This window comes from Echinops telfairi, unplaced genomic scaffold (assembly GCF_000313985.2).
Source record: "Echinops telfairi isolate 266 unplaced genomic scaffold, ASM31398v2 ScPeMD7_7469;HRSCAF=8507_1, whole genome shotgun sequence".
NCBI lineage: Eukaryota > Metazoa > Chordata > Mammalia > Afrosoricida > Tenrecidae > Echinops > Echinops telfairi.
This window is the reverse complement of record NW_022111373.1, coordinates 69752749-69770113: the sequence shown is the minus strand read 5'-3', so window position 1 is coordinate 69770113 and position 17365 is coordinate 69752749. Positions and strand designations below refer to the sequence as shown.

General features: G+C 45.3%; 1 protein-coding gene across 1 annotated transcript in view; it reads left to right on the top strand.

The window, feature by feature from the left end:
• The window catches only part of RASGRF2 (Ras protein specific guanine nucleotide releasing factor 2), a 199841-nt gene that overhangs the window by 63908 nt on the left and 118568 nt on the right, over positions 1-17365 (top strand). Inside the window, exons 13-15 of the mRNA XM_045285207.1 lie at positions 7378-7460; positions 12101-12349; positions 13577-13839. Coding sequence (XP_045141142.1) covers positions 7378-7460; positions 12101-12349; positions 13577-13839 — 595 coding nt within the window. The remainder of the gene's footprint in view (positions 1-7377; positions 7461-12100; positions 12350-13576; positions 13840-17365) is intronic.

Genomic DNA, 17365 nt, shown 5'->3' with positions numbered 1-17365 from the left:
TGTGCAGATGACACAGACTTGCATGTTGAAAACAATGATGATTTTAAGCATTTGCTGATGAAGACCGAAGACTGCAGCCTTCAGGATGGATCACGACTCAGTGTGAAGAAGGCCAAAGTCCTCATCCCTGGACCAATAGTTAACATCAGTCTAAAGATAGAAAAAGTTGAAGTTGTCATGGATTTCATCTTGCTCGGATCCACAAGCAATGCTCATGGAAGCAGTAGTTAAAAAAGTGAACAACCTATTGCATTGAGCAAGGAGCCCTGGTGGTGTAGTGGTTACTTGTTGGGCTCTAATCCACATGGTAGGCAGTTCGAAACCACCAGAAACTCTGTGAGAGAAAGACTGGGCTTTCTACTCTTGTAAACAGTTATAGTTGTATTGGGCGAATTTACTGTACAAGACCTCTTTAAAGTATTCAGTAGCAAGGATGTCACTTTGAGGATTAAAGTGCACCTCACGCATGCCCTGGGATTTTAAATTGTCTCATGTGCAAATAACATTTGGACGATGAAGAGGAAGACCACAGAAGAACTGATACATTTGATTATGGTGTTGGTGGGGAATACTGAAAGCATCATGGGCTGTTAGTTCGGGTTCACTAAAGAAACAAATTCATAGACACTCATACGTGTATAAGAAAGAGCTTTATATACAAGAGCAATTGAATATTGAGAAAACACCCCAGCCCAGTCCAGGTTAAGTCCTTAAGTCCAATATAAGTTCACATGTCCGATAACAGTCTATAAATTCTTCTTCAGACTCCCACAACACATGCAATGATGCCGAATGCAGGAAGATCACAGGCCGGTGGGTGGAACGTCTTGTGGGTCTAGTGGTGGTAGAAGCATCTCAGCACTGGCAGGGGTCTCCACGTGGCTCCTCCAGCTCCCGGACTCTGGCTCTATCAGCGTAGCTCCTTCAGGCCCCTGAGCAGTAATGTCTCACAGGGAGTGTCCTGTGTCCACTGAGCTATTTATCTCCTTATCGCCACCAAATGAGGGCATCAAGCTGCCACTGCATTGACAGCCTACACTGCACCCCTTCACTCTTAAATCTCAAATTGACAACAGATTGTGTAACTACCACATTGACTGCCAAAGGAGCAAACAAATCTGTCTTGGTAGCACTACAAGCAGAATGATCCTTAGAAGCCAGGGTGGTGAGAACTCTTTTCAGGAACTTCCGGCATATTACGGAGAGATCTGTTCCTAGAAAAGAACATTATGTTTGGTAAAGTAGCAGGTCAGCAAAAGAGAAAGCCCCATAACAAGATGGACTGACGCAATGACTGCAACATTGGACTCACACCTGACAACTGTGAGGCTGTCGCTAGACTGGGCAGTGCTCTGTAGTGGTTCACAGGGGTCGTTGTGAGGCAGCGGCCCCTAACAGCAACAACAGCAGTGTGCGTTCGTGGAATCCGAGTCGCTGAGAAAGATATTTGTCCATATCCCAAATTTATCTCTGGATGTATTCATTATTAATAATGGCCTACTAGATGTTTGCAAATGTACTATTAATATTTTACTATGTGCACATTAAAAACAGACACAAAAGGAAACTAAAAATATTTCAATGTCCAGATACTAAATGTATATTTACGAAATATTTTTCACCAATAACCTATATTTAGAATTAGCTGAGATTTTTTTTTTAATGCAGATTCCTACTTGAGAACCTCCGATGCCATTCTAAAATGTCAAGTTTACCAAGCGGCACGGGTCCCTGAAACCAGAGACCCTCAATCCTGAAGAACAGGGAGCCCTCCTGGCTCAGTGGTTAAGAGCTTGGCCGCTAAGTAAGAGGTCAGCAGTTTGAACCTATCATCTCCGAAGAAAGATATCGCAGTCTGCTTCCATAAAGATGCACAGCCATGGAAGCCCTCGTCTGTCCGATAGGGTCACTGAGTCTGAATCCATTCGATGTTAGTGGGTTTTAGTCCTTAAGACTCAACATGTTCTATCCCCAAGTCCCGCTATTTATACAGAAATAATCGTACACTTTTGTTTTCAGCATAAAACGGGCTTCAAGAAATCTGTGCAATGATTCCATTATCGTTTAATTCCACTGTGTTCGGCTGTTGCCTAGAGACACAAACCAGTGACACTCAGCTAGGTACAAGGAAGATGTTCGTATCAAGAATGCTCCCTAGAGCAGTCCAACTGCAGTCCATCCGTCCGCCTGCTGCTCGCGTGGGGCCCTCTTCAGAGTCTGGCGGCGACAGGTGGATGACGCCGCAAGGTGGAGTGGGAAGCAGGGGGATCGCAGGTCCGTGGGTGCCAGGGGAGTGGATCCAAGGTCAGTGGAAACCTGGCAGGGGGCCAACAGCTTGTAGGGTCCAGTAACCCACATGGGGCTACCCCTGGAGCCAGGCACAGAGTTCCAGCAAAGAGAAGCGAGAGAGGAAGGAAGTTCCAAGTTTCTTTTTTATGAAAGGCCACACCTTTCAGGAGGCATCCATCATCGGGCCGTGGCCTGCGTGGCAGACGGGACTCCAACAGGGGAAGTTGACAGAAAATCTAACGGCTACATTTCATTTTCCAGGAGCTTTCGAAGCCCCTTCTCAAATGCAACATTTTTGCTTTTTATTTTACTTACTTTTTCTGTATTTGTAGAAATTCTTCATAATGGGATCTTAAAATAGCAAGATACATGCTTTAAATTAACACTTTGTAGCTCTTTTAAAATAATTGGGAATATGGGCTGTTTCCAGATTTCAGCATTAATATGTAATGTGGGGTTTAACAACCTGGTAAAGGAAGATTTTTTCCCCTCCTTTTAAAAGTCTCTCATTGGCATGTATATTCCCTGATGAGTATGCCACTGGTCCAGAGCTCCTGGTCACTCTCATGATTTTATAGACTGCCAAAACTTCCTCAAGAACTATATAGCTCATCGTTTCACTACAGCCACAAGCCATCCAGGCACCTTTCTTCCAAATCCTGTCCATGTTGAGCTTGTCCTGTTGCCACATTTTTCTTTTTAATGGAAAGAAGTATTGTCTTCTAGTAGTTCTAATTTACATTTTGTAAATGCCGATGTTAACATTCACTATTATTTCTATATTTTGCCAGTTCATTAGGGATGTATATTCACTTGAAATACAAGTCTACATAGAGCAGTGAAGTGAGCATTTTGTTTGAATTAAAAAAAATTTTTTTAAACATTTTATTAGGGGCTCATACAACTGTTATCGCAATCCATACACACATCAATTGTGTAAAGCGCATTTGTACATCATTCTGAAAACATTTTCTCTCCACTTAAACCCCCAACATTAGGTCCTCATTTTTCCCCTCCCTCCCCGCTCCCCCCTCCCTCATGAGCCTGCATTGCCATATTAGCCATACGTGGCTCTTATTGAAGATAACAGAATGGTTCTCAAGTATTGATACAATCCCAATGTCATGTAAGAAACTCTAAAAAGATTTAAGGAGTTTTTATTTACCAGGCCTTGCTGTCTGAAGGTGTAATTTTTAGAAGCAAGAATTGCTTGAATGATTAATTGTACCTTTAGCTACACCAGTAAGGCCATAATTAACTGTTGGCACCTTGAAGAACATGTGCGGTGGCTAATGGTCTTGACCAATTCTTCACCCCTTACATCTATTTTTAGGGAAAATTTTGCAGCTAAAAATTTGACCATGCATTTCAGTATACTGCACTCACTTATGCTTGTCTCATGCTGTACAAAATGGTTTGTTCAACAGATTTCTCTTCAATTATGGCTAGAAACTAAAATGCAAAATTAAAATTCACCTCTGAGCTTCTGGGTTTGGACAGTAATGTCAAAATATAGATCTTGTGTAGACAACTGTGCAGCCCACTGGACATGCTTTCTTTCTTAAAATCGCTTCACTGAAATTAATAGGTCATTTTCTATTTTACCATAAAAAGTTGGTGAATTAAAAGAGAAAATATGAATCTAACCTTTCTCTCCAGGGCTTGAGAAGTGTTGAGAAGGTTTGAAAAAAAATAGAGAGACCAAGTAAACTACAGATCTCTGAACAGGTCCCACCTTAATCAAGACCCTCAACAGTCCTGCTAGAGAAGTCCTTGACACCTCTTGTCAGAGGATAGGGGGCATACAGCCTTGGGAACTCACAGGGGCAGCTCTATCCTGTCCTATAAGGTTGCTATGAGTCGGAATCAACTCGAAGGCAGTGATTTGAGGTAGTGTCACATTGAACCAAAATAGACATGATCAAAGAATCTCCTTTCGTAAGCTTATTAAACATATCACAATGTAGAGCTACTGTTTCTCAGGCCCTCCCACAGCTGGGGCCACACACTCCTCAAGGCCTTGCTTCCATCGCTCTGGCCCTGCCCAGAAGAGTTCTTCTTTTCCGTTCTCACCACATCAACATGCCAGTTTGGGTATGCGCTAGGGACTCACATGGTCTTCCTTTTCGATGTGCTTTGAGTTTAGGGCACACAAAGTTGTCTGAATGGGCAAGATCTGGGCTGCAGGGTAGGTGGGGTTTGTCAGTGGTGACTAACTGATGTGGGGGCCACGTCTGACCTCCTACAGCCACACAAGAGACTTCACTCCACGTCTGCCCAGTGATGATTCCTGTGACGTACCGTTCTGACATCTCTCTCTCCCCACCCCCAAAAATACTGCCCCCACCAACCCATCTCTCTCTTATGTTGACACCAATGGTCCCTCACACAGCACTACTCTGCTGGGCTTGCGAATCTGGTGTAATGGCCACACAGAACTTTACAGATTACAAGTTAAGATGAAAAAAAACAAACAAAACCAAATATTACAGATGCAGTCTTTTTGTCTGAAGTGCCCCTTCTCAGCTGTGCTGGTGGGCACATTTCTCCCTGGTTTTCAGTAGCTACACCATGAGCCCCTTGGCCTCTGCCCTGCTCTGGCAAGTGTTTAAAACGCTCCTTTAGGGCTGAAGAAGACTCAAAGGGCACCTCACTGTGCAGGCGAGCCTCCTGCTCAAAGGCACCCAGTTTTACTTTTCTAAGGGCGGGGAAGCCTGCTGCTCTGTCTCCTGGTCTGTCTGCTGCCCTCGTGTTTCTTCATGGTCTGGTTTGTGCAGGCTCCTACTGTTTCTGAAGATGTATAATGGACCCACAGAAATCAGAAACCCATTTCAAATTTCATGTGTATAACATCCATTCATCCACCAGTCTATCCCATGGATTTATTGATGATCATATGCTGGTTATCAAAGATTTTTGTATATTTAAAATGTGACATTTCATTACCTAGCATTTTAAGCTATGGCCCAAATTGCATGCATAGTTTGTTCTGCTGAAACCTGAAGGTAAGTTAAAATTCCTTGTTTCTTTCTCTTGACATTAGTTTTAATGTCTCACATAAAGAATCAAAAAGATTTGTGAGTGATATCTGAAATTGAATAATAAGATGTGAAAAATGGTCACATGAATCTCTCTTTTGGATCTAAACACTTACCTAAGATTCCAGTTCTGGCAGTTTGAAGGAATGAGCTAATTTAGATTCACCCCAACTATAAATTAGAATTGTTTAACGCAGAGAATAAAAATATTGTAACACATAGGTGATAGGGAAATTTCCAGTTGCCAGAAATAACGAGGGAGCTTAAAGCCAGAGCTGAAAATTTGGAAGCTTGGGAATAATTTCAGATGGGATCTAAGTCCCAAGCTATAGACATATGAACAACAAAGAGAGAGACAAAAGGGAGAGGAGAACTAAGGGGAGAGGGTAGGGGAGGAGAGGCAAAGAAGGCTGTCCGCTCTGTGAATAAGAACTTAAAATTCTCTACTCATTCTGGGGAAGAAATAAGGGAATTTGTCTTTGTCTTGGGCTCTGGATTTTTAGAAATGTTCTTTTTGAAATGAATGCCTCTTTAGCCTATGGATATGAATTTTTAAATATGAATTTTTAATTTTAATATTCACCGAGTATGAAATTCAAAACCAAGAAGCCACTATACAAATAGTTCTTAGACTATTGAAATCTTAAAATTTTTGGTCAAAGAGAATACAAAGTCACTGTGCTCACAAGCAACACTCTGGTCTCACTGAAAATGTGCTCACCAACGAAAATGACCCACCTTCCGAGGAATCCCTTTTCCACCATGAGGGAGAAACGAAAAGCAGAATGAGCACTAAGAACACTTCAGAGGTTAGGATGACAGTCCAGAAGAGAACAAAAATGATTGAAATACGAATCATTTTTTAACAAAAGAAAGGAAAGAAATAGAAACACTAAGGAAAGAGTAGATGATACGTGAAAGCACCGGGAAATTGTATCGAAGAGCCGAAAGCAGAAAAGAGCAAAGGACAAGTAGAGTCACTGCACGTACACATTCATGAACGACACTGGGGAAGGCCCACCTGCAGGGAAGACTGATAATCAGCTCATCAGTGTAACTGAGGAAATCACCTAGGTGCAACGGAGCGGAAAAGATGGCAACTCGAAGTCACAGACAGGGAACAGAGCCAGAAGCCCATTATCATGTAGCTAACAGGCGTCTGCAAAGAAAGATAGGAAGGAATAAGGAAATGCCAGTCTTCAAAATGAAGGGGAGGCTTTCAATGAATAGCATGAGCCACAGAGACAGAAAATCAGCAGGCCTTTTTGAATCCTCTTGGACAGAGAGAAGAGGATGAAAGAGGGCCCGTGTGCTCCACAAACCAGGGAGATGGCCCTCTGGAACGGCACTATGGCAGCCATCGAAAGGCCTATAGAAACTGGTCCAAAGTGGAAACTTACCAACAAAACCACCTATTGGAATCCAGAGGCATAGAGCTTTTCTAGTGAGAATGAAAATTCATACCAGCCCTGAAACCACCATTTCTAATCTCAACCCAAACCGTTATGACCAAACCCAACCAAAACTCACTGGTATGGAGTTGAGGTTAACTCATAGTGACCCCATAGAACAGCGAAGAACGGCCCCTGTAGATCCCAAGCCTTTTTATGGTCACGGGTGGTTTTAAACTGCTGACCTATTGGTTAGCAGCCCAATGAGTAACCGCTGAGCCACTGGGGCTCCAGTTAAGCCCTGTGACGAATATAGAAGGACCGATCGATCACCCGAAGGTAGCAACCTCAGACAATTCGAGGTCTGCCAGAGAAGGGTGATGATGTGGTACTTGCGGACTGAATCATCAGAAAAGATGTTCCCAGAAAACGTAGCTCTTCTGTGGTTCCTTGAGTATTTGCTAGGTATTTGGGTGGTGTTCAGCTGTGGTATCTGACGATCAAATCCGTTCATTCTGTGTAATGTGTATCAGCAGGCTTTTCATTTCATTGCTGCTTGTTCATACAGGTGAGACACAGGTGAGACAGCAGCTCTGGGATGTATGACCTACCTAGAGTTTCCTATGGATCATAATCATGGTCCACTTTTATTTTCACAGTGTGTGGACAATATAAGATGCAATGGTTTAATGACGATAGTGTTCGAAGAGAATTCCAAAGTTACGGTGCCACATATGATTAAGTAAGTATGATAATCCTTCCCCTTCCACTGAAAGCCAGCGTTTCATTGTAACATCTGTAAGACTGAATGAAAGCTGACTTCCGTGCATTCTATTTTCATTTATAATGTTTCTTGACAGTAATGTGATCATTTGTGTTATGTCGGTATAAATAATAAGGGTATCAACTCAGCTTTTCAGAGTCACAGTCTACTCTGTTGAACCACAGCGTAGGGAAATTGTATAGTCCATCGTGCTAGCTACGCCTTCACTCAGGACAAAACCCTATCAAGATTTTCAAGTTCAGAGTAGGAAATGGAAACTGATTGCTAGATGTGCCCTGAGGCAGTGCAGGGTCTGAGGGTTGACAGTGAGGTGGCTGCCTCATTTAGCATCTTCAACCAGGTTGGGCTCAAGAGATGTGTCTCCCTTTTGAACATGCTCAACCCCAATAAACTGGCGTTGTCACATTACCCGCTCACTACCGACCTGCAGGGAGCGCTGGTGGCATAGCGGTTATGTGACGGGCTGCTAGACACCAGCCACTCCTCAGAGAAGAAGAGGCTCCACCCCTGTACAAAGTCACAGTCTCAGAGACCCACAGGGGCGATTCTCCCAGTTCCAAGGGATTGCCGGGAGTTGGAACTGACTCGATGGCGATGAGTTTGATTTTAGGACTTCCTTGCACAGGGGTTTGCCTCAGAGGTGTGTGCCTATGTCCACCCTCCAGTGCCCTTTCATTTTTGTTGAAAAGCAAATCCTACCATTGAAAGTGATTGTTAGGGAAATTACAGCTTAACAAGAGTGGTAGCCCTAATTATGGACCAGGACTCTGTGTACTGGTTAGTGCTTTTCTCTCTGCATATATTTTCTGTTTCCAAATTCAGAAAGTGTTTGGGGATTATTTTGAAACTGACCAAGCTGTTCATGACTCTCATTTTCTTGGGTGTTTGCACTCCAAATTCTAAGTACCTGAAAGAAAGAAAGAAATAAAACCGCCATTTTTCTAGTAGCTCAAATATATTTTCAAAAAAATGTATGAGGAACTGAGACACTGTTTATCTTCCGTGCCTTTGTGTGTGGCTTTTTGACACCTGATTGTTTATGCAAAGGCAGTAAAAGAACAACTTTACCACAATGCCTTTCCTCTTCTGATAAGCCTTAACTGCAGTTAGCATCATCTCAATGGTATGTTGTTTTAAAGCAATTATTGGTGTGTCAGATAGAGGCAGAGTGCATAATACGAGTGGCATGATGACTACTGAAAAATGGAAAAGATAAAAGAATGGTCTGCTAATGGTATTTTAAATTGCTTGTCAACGGAAAAGGATCCCTGGTGGTGCAGTGGTTAAGCACTGGCCTGCTAACCCAAAGGTCAGTGATTCAAATCCACCAGCCGATCTATAGCAGCCTACTTCCATAAGAATTGCATCCTTGGAAACTGGATGGCGCAGGGGTGCTCGGTCGTACAGGGCTGCTATGAGTCAGAATCAGCTTGGTGGCAAACAGGTAGGGTCAAGCTGACAAACGTTTTGGGAGGGATTACTTTAAAACTCTAAGGCAAAGAATACTTTAACATGCTATTTTCTAGGTTTTTCATTCAGTATAGTTGTGTGGTTTTTTAAAAAATTAACCAGCTTCATTACAAAAGTGTGAGACTAAAGTTTTACATAAGGAATTTGAAGTCAAAACATCAAACGTTTAAAATTATGACTTAATTTTTTAACTTGCATTTTCTTATTACTTTTCTACCACCGGATTCATATTTTAATACTTCACAAAATGATGTGGATAGAGAATTGGAATTAGAATGCTCTGCGCTGGCTAGTGTACCCAGTTATCTCTTGCTGAACCATGAGACCGTTGCACACCTGCTGAAATACATTTTGTAGATTTGAAAAAATGAATAATAATAAAAATCATAGTCATGTGCCTGGCAGTTAGGCTGGTCCATGGCTGAGTCTACTTGCCTGCCCCTGTGATGGCAGTCTTCTGTGAGCCTGTGCTTACTCAGGTTGGCACAGCTACCTCACAGTCAGGCCCACCTGGGCTTTCCTGCCTTTGGGTCCACCCAAGAGATGATCCAGGGAGGGAGGGCCATGCGCCTGTGAGGTCAGAACCCAGTTCTGAGACTGAAGGAGGCTCTGTGAGAGTCCAGCGGGCTGGGATGTTTGTCTGTGCTGCATGTCCTCCCAAGGCAGTGTAGGAGTGTGAAGTATCCCTGATTTTCTTCTTTCTAGTCCCCGTGCATCTAGTATAGTTCTCCTCATTCAGAGGGAAGAATATGATTTTGCATCTCCATTTCTTTCCATGACTCTCTTCCCAGCCCACATCTTCCCTGAAATGCTATGTTCTTCTTCCCTGTGTATCTCCCTGACTCAGACCCCCAAGTCCCCACAAAATCACCACCGTTTTCAGAGATACATGAAGAACAACAATCTGATCTTAATTGTGTCTTGTTACTGACATGAAATCACTTTGCACACACTCTCTTCCTTTTAAAATGTCCTAATTACCGCAGAGCATTTGGGCTTGATGTCTCAGGGTTGCTTTTTAAATGTTTATCAAGAAGGAGTTGTGAGTATCATAGGAGACTTAAGAAATGCATTCTGTTTTTCCCGAGAGCCCCCTGGGAAATAAAAGGAGATCCTGCTCTGTGGAGTAGCAGAAAATGAAATCATTTAAGAAGAGTTCATTTCTTTATTTAAAATGAACATGTCATCATAATTTTGAAGACGGTGGAGTAATGAGCTATCTGTTCTTTTCCTGTGGGCTACCACGTGTGTGCTTGCATCCTTTCCCCGCTTGTGTTTTGCTTAAACTAATTGCAGTCAAAAGTTGCAATGCTCAACGTCAATTAGATTGCTAAACATTTATTGGGTGAAACGAGCCTTTCAGATGGCATCTGAGTGTGTTTTACATTCATGTATACAGTATGGACAGCAACGTTGTCAGAAAATGGAGGTGTCCAGCGGGCAAGTGGTGGGGGTAACGTGACCAGAAACCACCAGTTGTCCGAGGGTTCAGTAGTGGGTGACAGGAGCCGTGCTGTCTTCAGGAATCTCCAATGGTGCACTTGTGTTTTTCCAAGACCTGTGATAAGACTGAAAGTAACAGCCACCCCCCAGCAGTTCGCTGGCCGGAGTGAGCTGCTTCTTTAAATCGCTCTTTCAGACCTGCACACGAAGGACTTCCACCTGCTCCGAGCATACTGTGGGGTGGAAAGTTATTGATTCCTTTTTATCCAAAAGGAAATAAATATGCAATTGTTGATCCCCCACCGAGCGCTGAAAGGACTAATTAGGGGCACACGCAAGTTGCCGCTGGCTGTTAGCAAGCTGCCTTCTCACTGGATATCATAGGCCCTGGAGGAGAGCATCCTTTCAGCAAGCGATGAGCTCCAGGATTCTCCATCCTTGTCTGCGGCCCCTGCACTGCTGAGGACCTCTGAGGGGAAAGAGAAGGCTACAGGAGGGCCTGGCAAGGGTTGAACAATTCTCTAGAGCTTCAGGTGGCTTCAGGCTCTGCCAATCAGCCTTTGCTCTTACAAGTTTCTCCTCTCCACCCTCCTTTTTCGTCCTCGGTAACAAATGTGATCCAAGGGCTGTGGGTGCTGAGCATGCTGAGTGTGCAGCCAGGGACTCCTCAGCCTGTGGTGCGAAGGTGGGCATCGTTCCCAAGGGCATGATCCACCTGGAGTGGGTTCAGTAGATTTCCGGTGGAACTGCCTGGGGGCGAAGGGTTGGAAGCTGTCAAACAGGAGGATTTAAGGAATCGTGAAGCCGATATTGCCGCGAGTAGCATTGGGTACCTATTCAAGCAGGCTCACAGGAAGGGTTCACCCCTGCATCTCACGGATTGTTTTCCAAGCTCTCTTCTGATATTCCCATTTGGTTTTGCCCGAAGGCCATAGCAGTGTTCCTTTCCCATCCTAAATACACCGGAGGGCTTATGACTTCACTTGCCTGAGAAGATTAAACAAGATTAGCAACAAAACATAGAAATCCATCAAGTAAAATAAATCATGATTATTTACACACACACACACACACACACACACACACCACTGCCATCCAGTTGATGCTATCTCATAGCAACCCGACAGGACAGGGTAGAACTGCCCCTATGTGTTTCCAAGACTGCAATTCTTTATGGGAGTAGAAAGCCTTATCTTCCTCTTGTGGAGTGGCTACTGGTTTCAAATTATCGGCCTTGGAGTTAGCAGCCTAATGTGTAACCACTACGCCACCAGGGCTCCTATCCACAATTAATTTTGGCCTGCTATCCAATAGTGGTGCTGGTGGTGCTGTGGGTTAAGTGTTGGGCTGCTAACCCCAAGGTCAGTGGTTCAAACCCACTATTCTCTCCTTGGGGAAAACATGCATTTTCCCCAGCTCTTATAAGGATACACAATCTCAGAAACTCTCTATAGGGTTTCTCTGAGTCATCTCAATGGTAGTTGGTTTAATTGGGGGCTATACAACAAGGGCCTGTTTTTCATATCCATCTCTATATACATACAATATAACTGTGCGTGCTTTTCCAGCTCAGAAAGTGCAGTGGAGGGCCGAGCCGCAGGAGCTTGCTTGCATACACTGAACTACTCGGTGACTAGAGAGGAAGCGTCATGCTGCTTGGTTACTTGCCCCTGCTTTGTGTGCAGGTCGGATGCCCGGCTACACAGAGACGACACTGACATTTGCTTCAGTAAGACGCTCAACTCCTGCAAGGTGCCCCAGATCCGTTATGCCAGTGTGGAGCGCCTTTTGGAGCGGCTGACAGACCTGCGGTTCCTGAGTATTGATTTCCTCAACACTTTCCTGCACACCTACCGGATCTTCACTTCCGCGGCCGTGGTGCTGGCGAAGCTTTCTGACATATACAAGAGGCCCTTCACCTCCATCCCCGTGAGGTATGTCTGAAAGTCGTCTGTCACTAGAGTGCGTCCCTACTGGCTCCTGCGTCACTGGGCAGGGGGCTCTTGTCTCACCTGTGGACTCGGCTGCCCTGCCCACAGGGGGAGATTGTGATTTGAGGTCACAGATAGTTTCCGAGGTAAGATGTTGAGTCTCATCATGCTTTGTGATTATTTGGAGATTAACTCGCTTGTTGTAGGATTTTCCTGAACATAACAGTTTGAGATGAACTATTAATAAAGGAGCCTTGGTGGCATAGTAGTTACAAGTTGGGCTGCTAACTCCAAGGTCAGCAGTTTAAATCCACCAGCTGCACCACAGGAGAAAGATGAGGCTTTCTACTCCCGTAAACAGTTACAGCCTCAGAAACCCCCAAGAGCAGTGCTACTCTATCCTCCAGCATTGCTACAGAGTCGGCATCGACTCGATGGCATTGAGTCATTGAGTGAATAAAGTTTAATGTTCATTAAATAATGAATGTGATTTACAAGTGGGATTATTTAAAGCGGGAAATAAACAAGTGGGATCTTGTTATGCTATAGGTCTGGTTCAGCCCAGCAGTTTGGGGCCTGGACTCCTGGTTGGTCTTCAGACCACAGTTTAGTAGCAGGGCATCAGGAAGTGTTTAACACGTGTCTTGTGTTCTTTACACAGGACATGGGAGATATTTACACGTAGCATTTGTTGTCATTAGCTGGTGTCAGGTCCATCTCCCAGCCCCGGGGTTTCTTATGCATAGAGGAGGCAAATGCTGCCCGACCCTGCGCCAGCCCCCCAATGAGTCAGAAATGGCACCATTGTGGTCTACAGGATTTCCATCGGCTGATTTGCAAAAGTAGACCTTCCTCCCTCGGTCATCTCAGTCTGGAAGAGCGGCCGAACCTGGTTCAGCATTATAGCGACATGCACGCGACCACTGGCAGACAAGTGGTGGCTGTGCCTGAGGTGCATGGGCCAGGGATCAAACCCTGGTCTCCCTGGTGGTGAGAATTCCACCACGATCGGTGAGCACTCCCACGATCACAATCACACTGAGGCACACTCAGGAAACTTCGTGCTGTACGCCGAGGCATCCGCCCTGTTGTGCACCGTGTGGCTATGGGTCGGAATCGGCTCAATGACACCTAACAGCAGCAAACCTAGGGAACACGCTCTTGAAAGACACTTTGGAAATCACTTTCACTCGGTGATGATCTGTTCATGGGCTTTGCTCTTACTTTTAGGTCACTGGAATTATTTTTTGCTACCAGCCAGAACAACAGAGGTGAACACTTGGCGGATGGAAAATCCCCACATCTGTGTCGCAAATTCTCTTCCCCACCACCAAGGGCTGTGTCTAGAACTTCCTCCCCCGTGAGAGCCAGAAAGCTGTCCTTGACTTCGCCCTTGAACTCAAGGATAGGAGCTTTGGACCTGACTACTTCCTCGGCATCCAGCAGTCCCACGACCACCCAGAGCCCCGCTGCGTCCCCACCGCCACACACTGGTAAAGTACCGTTGGATCTTAGCCGAGGCCTCTCTTCTCCAGAGCAAAGCCCGAGATCTGTAGAAGAGAATGTAGATAACCCCCGCGTGAAGCTGTCTAACAAGCTAAAGCGAAGTATTCAAAGAGGTATTATCCACCTGCCACACTCCCATCTATTGGCCACCTGTTCTCCCCACCACCCCATTCCTTCTGGCTCCCTTTCTCCGTGCCTTTCCTACACACCTGTAGAGAAAGTAGAGTGGGTGCATTGGCTAGTTAGAAAATCCCTGTAATCCCTGCTAGCTCTTGTGGGCCGGATAGCAAGGTTAGCTGTCTTGGTGCTTCCTACAGTGAAAAAAAGGGCGTGCAGTCAGTTCTGGATTAAATGGTTGTATATTTAACTGTATTACTAGCCGGTTCTTCTTGGAACTTGGTCAAGGCTGGTGGGCTGAAGGTACTTTGCAGAGAGAAAGGCTGTGAGGAGGCCATGAGCTCATGATTCAGACAGAAGCGCTCCTCCTCCAGTGTCCACTAGAAGAATCCGTACTGCTTGCTGCCTTCCCGCTGCTGAGGATGACCTTGCCTGGAATGGTTACAAGGGATGCTTCATTCTCGTTACCAAGGCAACGCTCCCTAATACAGCAGTGACATAAGGAGAAAAATCAATTTGGTGGTGGGGTGGTGGGGGGGGTCAGTGTTCTTTCTGCATGCTGCAGCCAGGATTGTTTTGTAAAATGTGAATCAGATCGCATCATTTCCTGCTTATTTTCTTTAATGTCTTCCCATGCCACTTAAAGGAGATCCTCTCTTCCCAGATGGTCCAGGCTCTGTGGTACTTAGGGCTTGTCTTATTCTCCAAGCCCTTTCTTAGCAGGTTCTCGCTCATCGACTAAGCTCCTCAAGTTCACTCCCCTGGTTTTGGCTCCCCAGCAACCCCAGGGCCATTTGTGCTTGTTCTTTCCATCTGCCTGGTCAGTCTTTCTCAGCCCCCATGCCCGTGTGGTACATCTGTGTACCCTCGGTGCCTAGGCCGGTGCCTGGCAGGTAGCACATGTTCAAGTGAAACACTGGGTGAGCTAGTCTAAGGTCCTCCGCCTCCCGCTTCACCTTCCTCAGTTGGTTGGAGTCAGGGTGATAAGACAGGTGTTGCTTTTGAAGTCCAGCGCTGGACGATGAAAATCAAAGGGCTTATATTCAAATGAGCGTGATCCCTTCAAAATATTCACTGTGATTGGTGATATATTCATAATTGGGCACACCGTGTGCCTGCCTGTCAAGGAGGCTCGCCTAGATGGAAACAGTTCTTTGCCTGAGATCCCCAGGCGGTTGCTAGTTCACATGCCTTGAGTGGAGTTGCCCAGTGGAGTCCTTAATGGAATTTTAACTGGGGGTGGTTGTCATCCTGAAAAGTAGCACCCTGTGCAACAGAAACGTGTTTAAGTCGACAAGTTAGCAATGAAGGAGGAGGGAACGGGGAAGCTTATTAAAAAGTCATTAGAACAACAAGCTGCTGCTGAATCATGACGGATTGTTCTGTGGAATAATGAGGCAGGGCCCTAGCTGACAAGGGCATCTGGGGTTCAAGCCTCCCTGGAGGAAGTGATTTAGGGAAGAAGCTTAGCTCAGATCTGCCTTCCGGGCTAGGGCAGCCTAAGACCTACAAGCCTTTGCTAGAATAGGAGAGGTACTTTCCTCCCCCTTAAGGGATGGTGGTGATTGGGAGAGGAGCGATGTGGGGAAAGTTGGGAACCTTATGTTCTTCTGAGGTAGGGGAGTAAGCATTTCAGGTCAAATGCCTGTGCCTCGGTGGCTGTAGTTTGCTTGTCCCTGGTCCTGGATGGAGCACGGGCAGTCCTGATGAAGGGCTGTTGAATGGGCATCTTCTCATGCAGACACTGTGTTCAGGGTAACAGGGGCAGCAGGTAAAGAAGATGGGGTCCTTGCCCTGAGAGCCTAGTTCTGTGGCTAAGGTCGATACAGAGCAAGTCTGAGGGCAGAGGGACTCTCATACAAAGGCTACAGACAGGGTGTCCTGGAAGGGGAGAAGTAGGGAGATGGTGTCCGAATGAGACAAGCAAGAGTGTCACTGGGACCACCACCTAGTTGCCCCAAAGAAATGTAGGGTAGAATTTGTTGTTGTTGTTGTTACTAAAAAGGCAAAAGTAGTCTCTGTAACTGTCTGTGTTGCTGCCATCTAAACTCAAGGCTGTAGGAAGTTCATGGGAAAATGCCATCATTCTTTTTTAATTCTATTTTTCCATGAGCTTGGTGACGGTCATAGTTCTGTTCTGTTCTTCCTGTTAGTCAATTTCAACTGCTGGTTCCGGAGGTCCCCACCCAAGAGGCCCATTGCTTATTCTGATTATTCCACTGAGTGCACCAGGAATGTACCGCAGTGTTCATCAATTCCGTAATTCTGGGCCCTCAGAACCCAAGCTCAGAATGTATACCATATGTACATATGTGTGTGGTGTTGGGTTGTTTTTTTCAAACAGTACAAACCTGTCCCCCACATCCGTTTCCTAGCAGCACTGTGTGTGACTGGTGGCAACGGTTACAGGATGTTCGTTGCCATGTCCTTAAACCTGCTTGGACTCCCATCTGGGCTGGCGGCATGCCCACAGTGGTGGTGGTGGTGGTGGTCTCCAGTGAGTCCGTTCCAACTCATAGCAGCCCCATGAATAGCATTCGGAAACACTGCCCAGCCCTGACCATCCTCAGAAGGGTTTGCTTTGAGCCCATCGTCACAGCCACTGTCTCACTCCATCTCATGGCCGGTCTTTCTCTTTTCTGATGGCCCTCCTCTGCGGTAGGATCTAGGTGGAGAAATATGCAGGAATAGATAAGACTGAAGGAGATCAAGGAAAAATAAAGCTTAAATCAACTGCCCAGGAATGGACACTGGCAAAAACCTTGAAGACCTGGCGTTGCAGATGTTGGACAGCGTGGAATCGTCGTGAACAGAGACGGCTGGCGAGCCTTGTCACGTGATCACGCGGTTTCTTTAGGACCTGGCCTAGCAGACGGAGAGAACCTGTGAATAGACATATGACAGAAATATTAGCTTCTCCCTCATAATAGAGAATTAAGATACACGTGAGCTCCTAAGTTATGTTTCTCCCTGAAAGCCTCCCCAGAACATATAGCTTAGGTGACCAGATTCCTGCTTCTCCGTCAGGATGAAATTGCGCACAGTCTTCTCTCATGATATCAGCTTCACTCATTAGTTCCTTCCTAAGGCCAAAAGTCTCTCTCTCACCATTTGGGTGGACAGTTTTAGGTCCACAGTACACGATTTGAATAACACCAGTGAACTTTGTCTGACTTTATTGTCCATGCGATGACAATGCCAGCCTTTCCAAAGTTTTATAACAGGAGAACTTAAGTAGGGAATCATTCTTTTTTTTTTTTAATCATTTTATTGGGGGCTCATACAATTCTTATCACAATCCATAGATGGATCCATTGTGTCAAGCAACCTTTGTACATTTGTTGCCATCATTATTCTCAAAACATTTGCTTTCTACTTGAGCCCTTAATAACAACT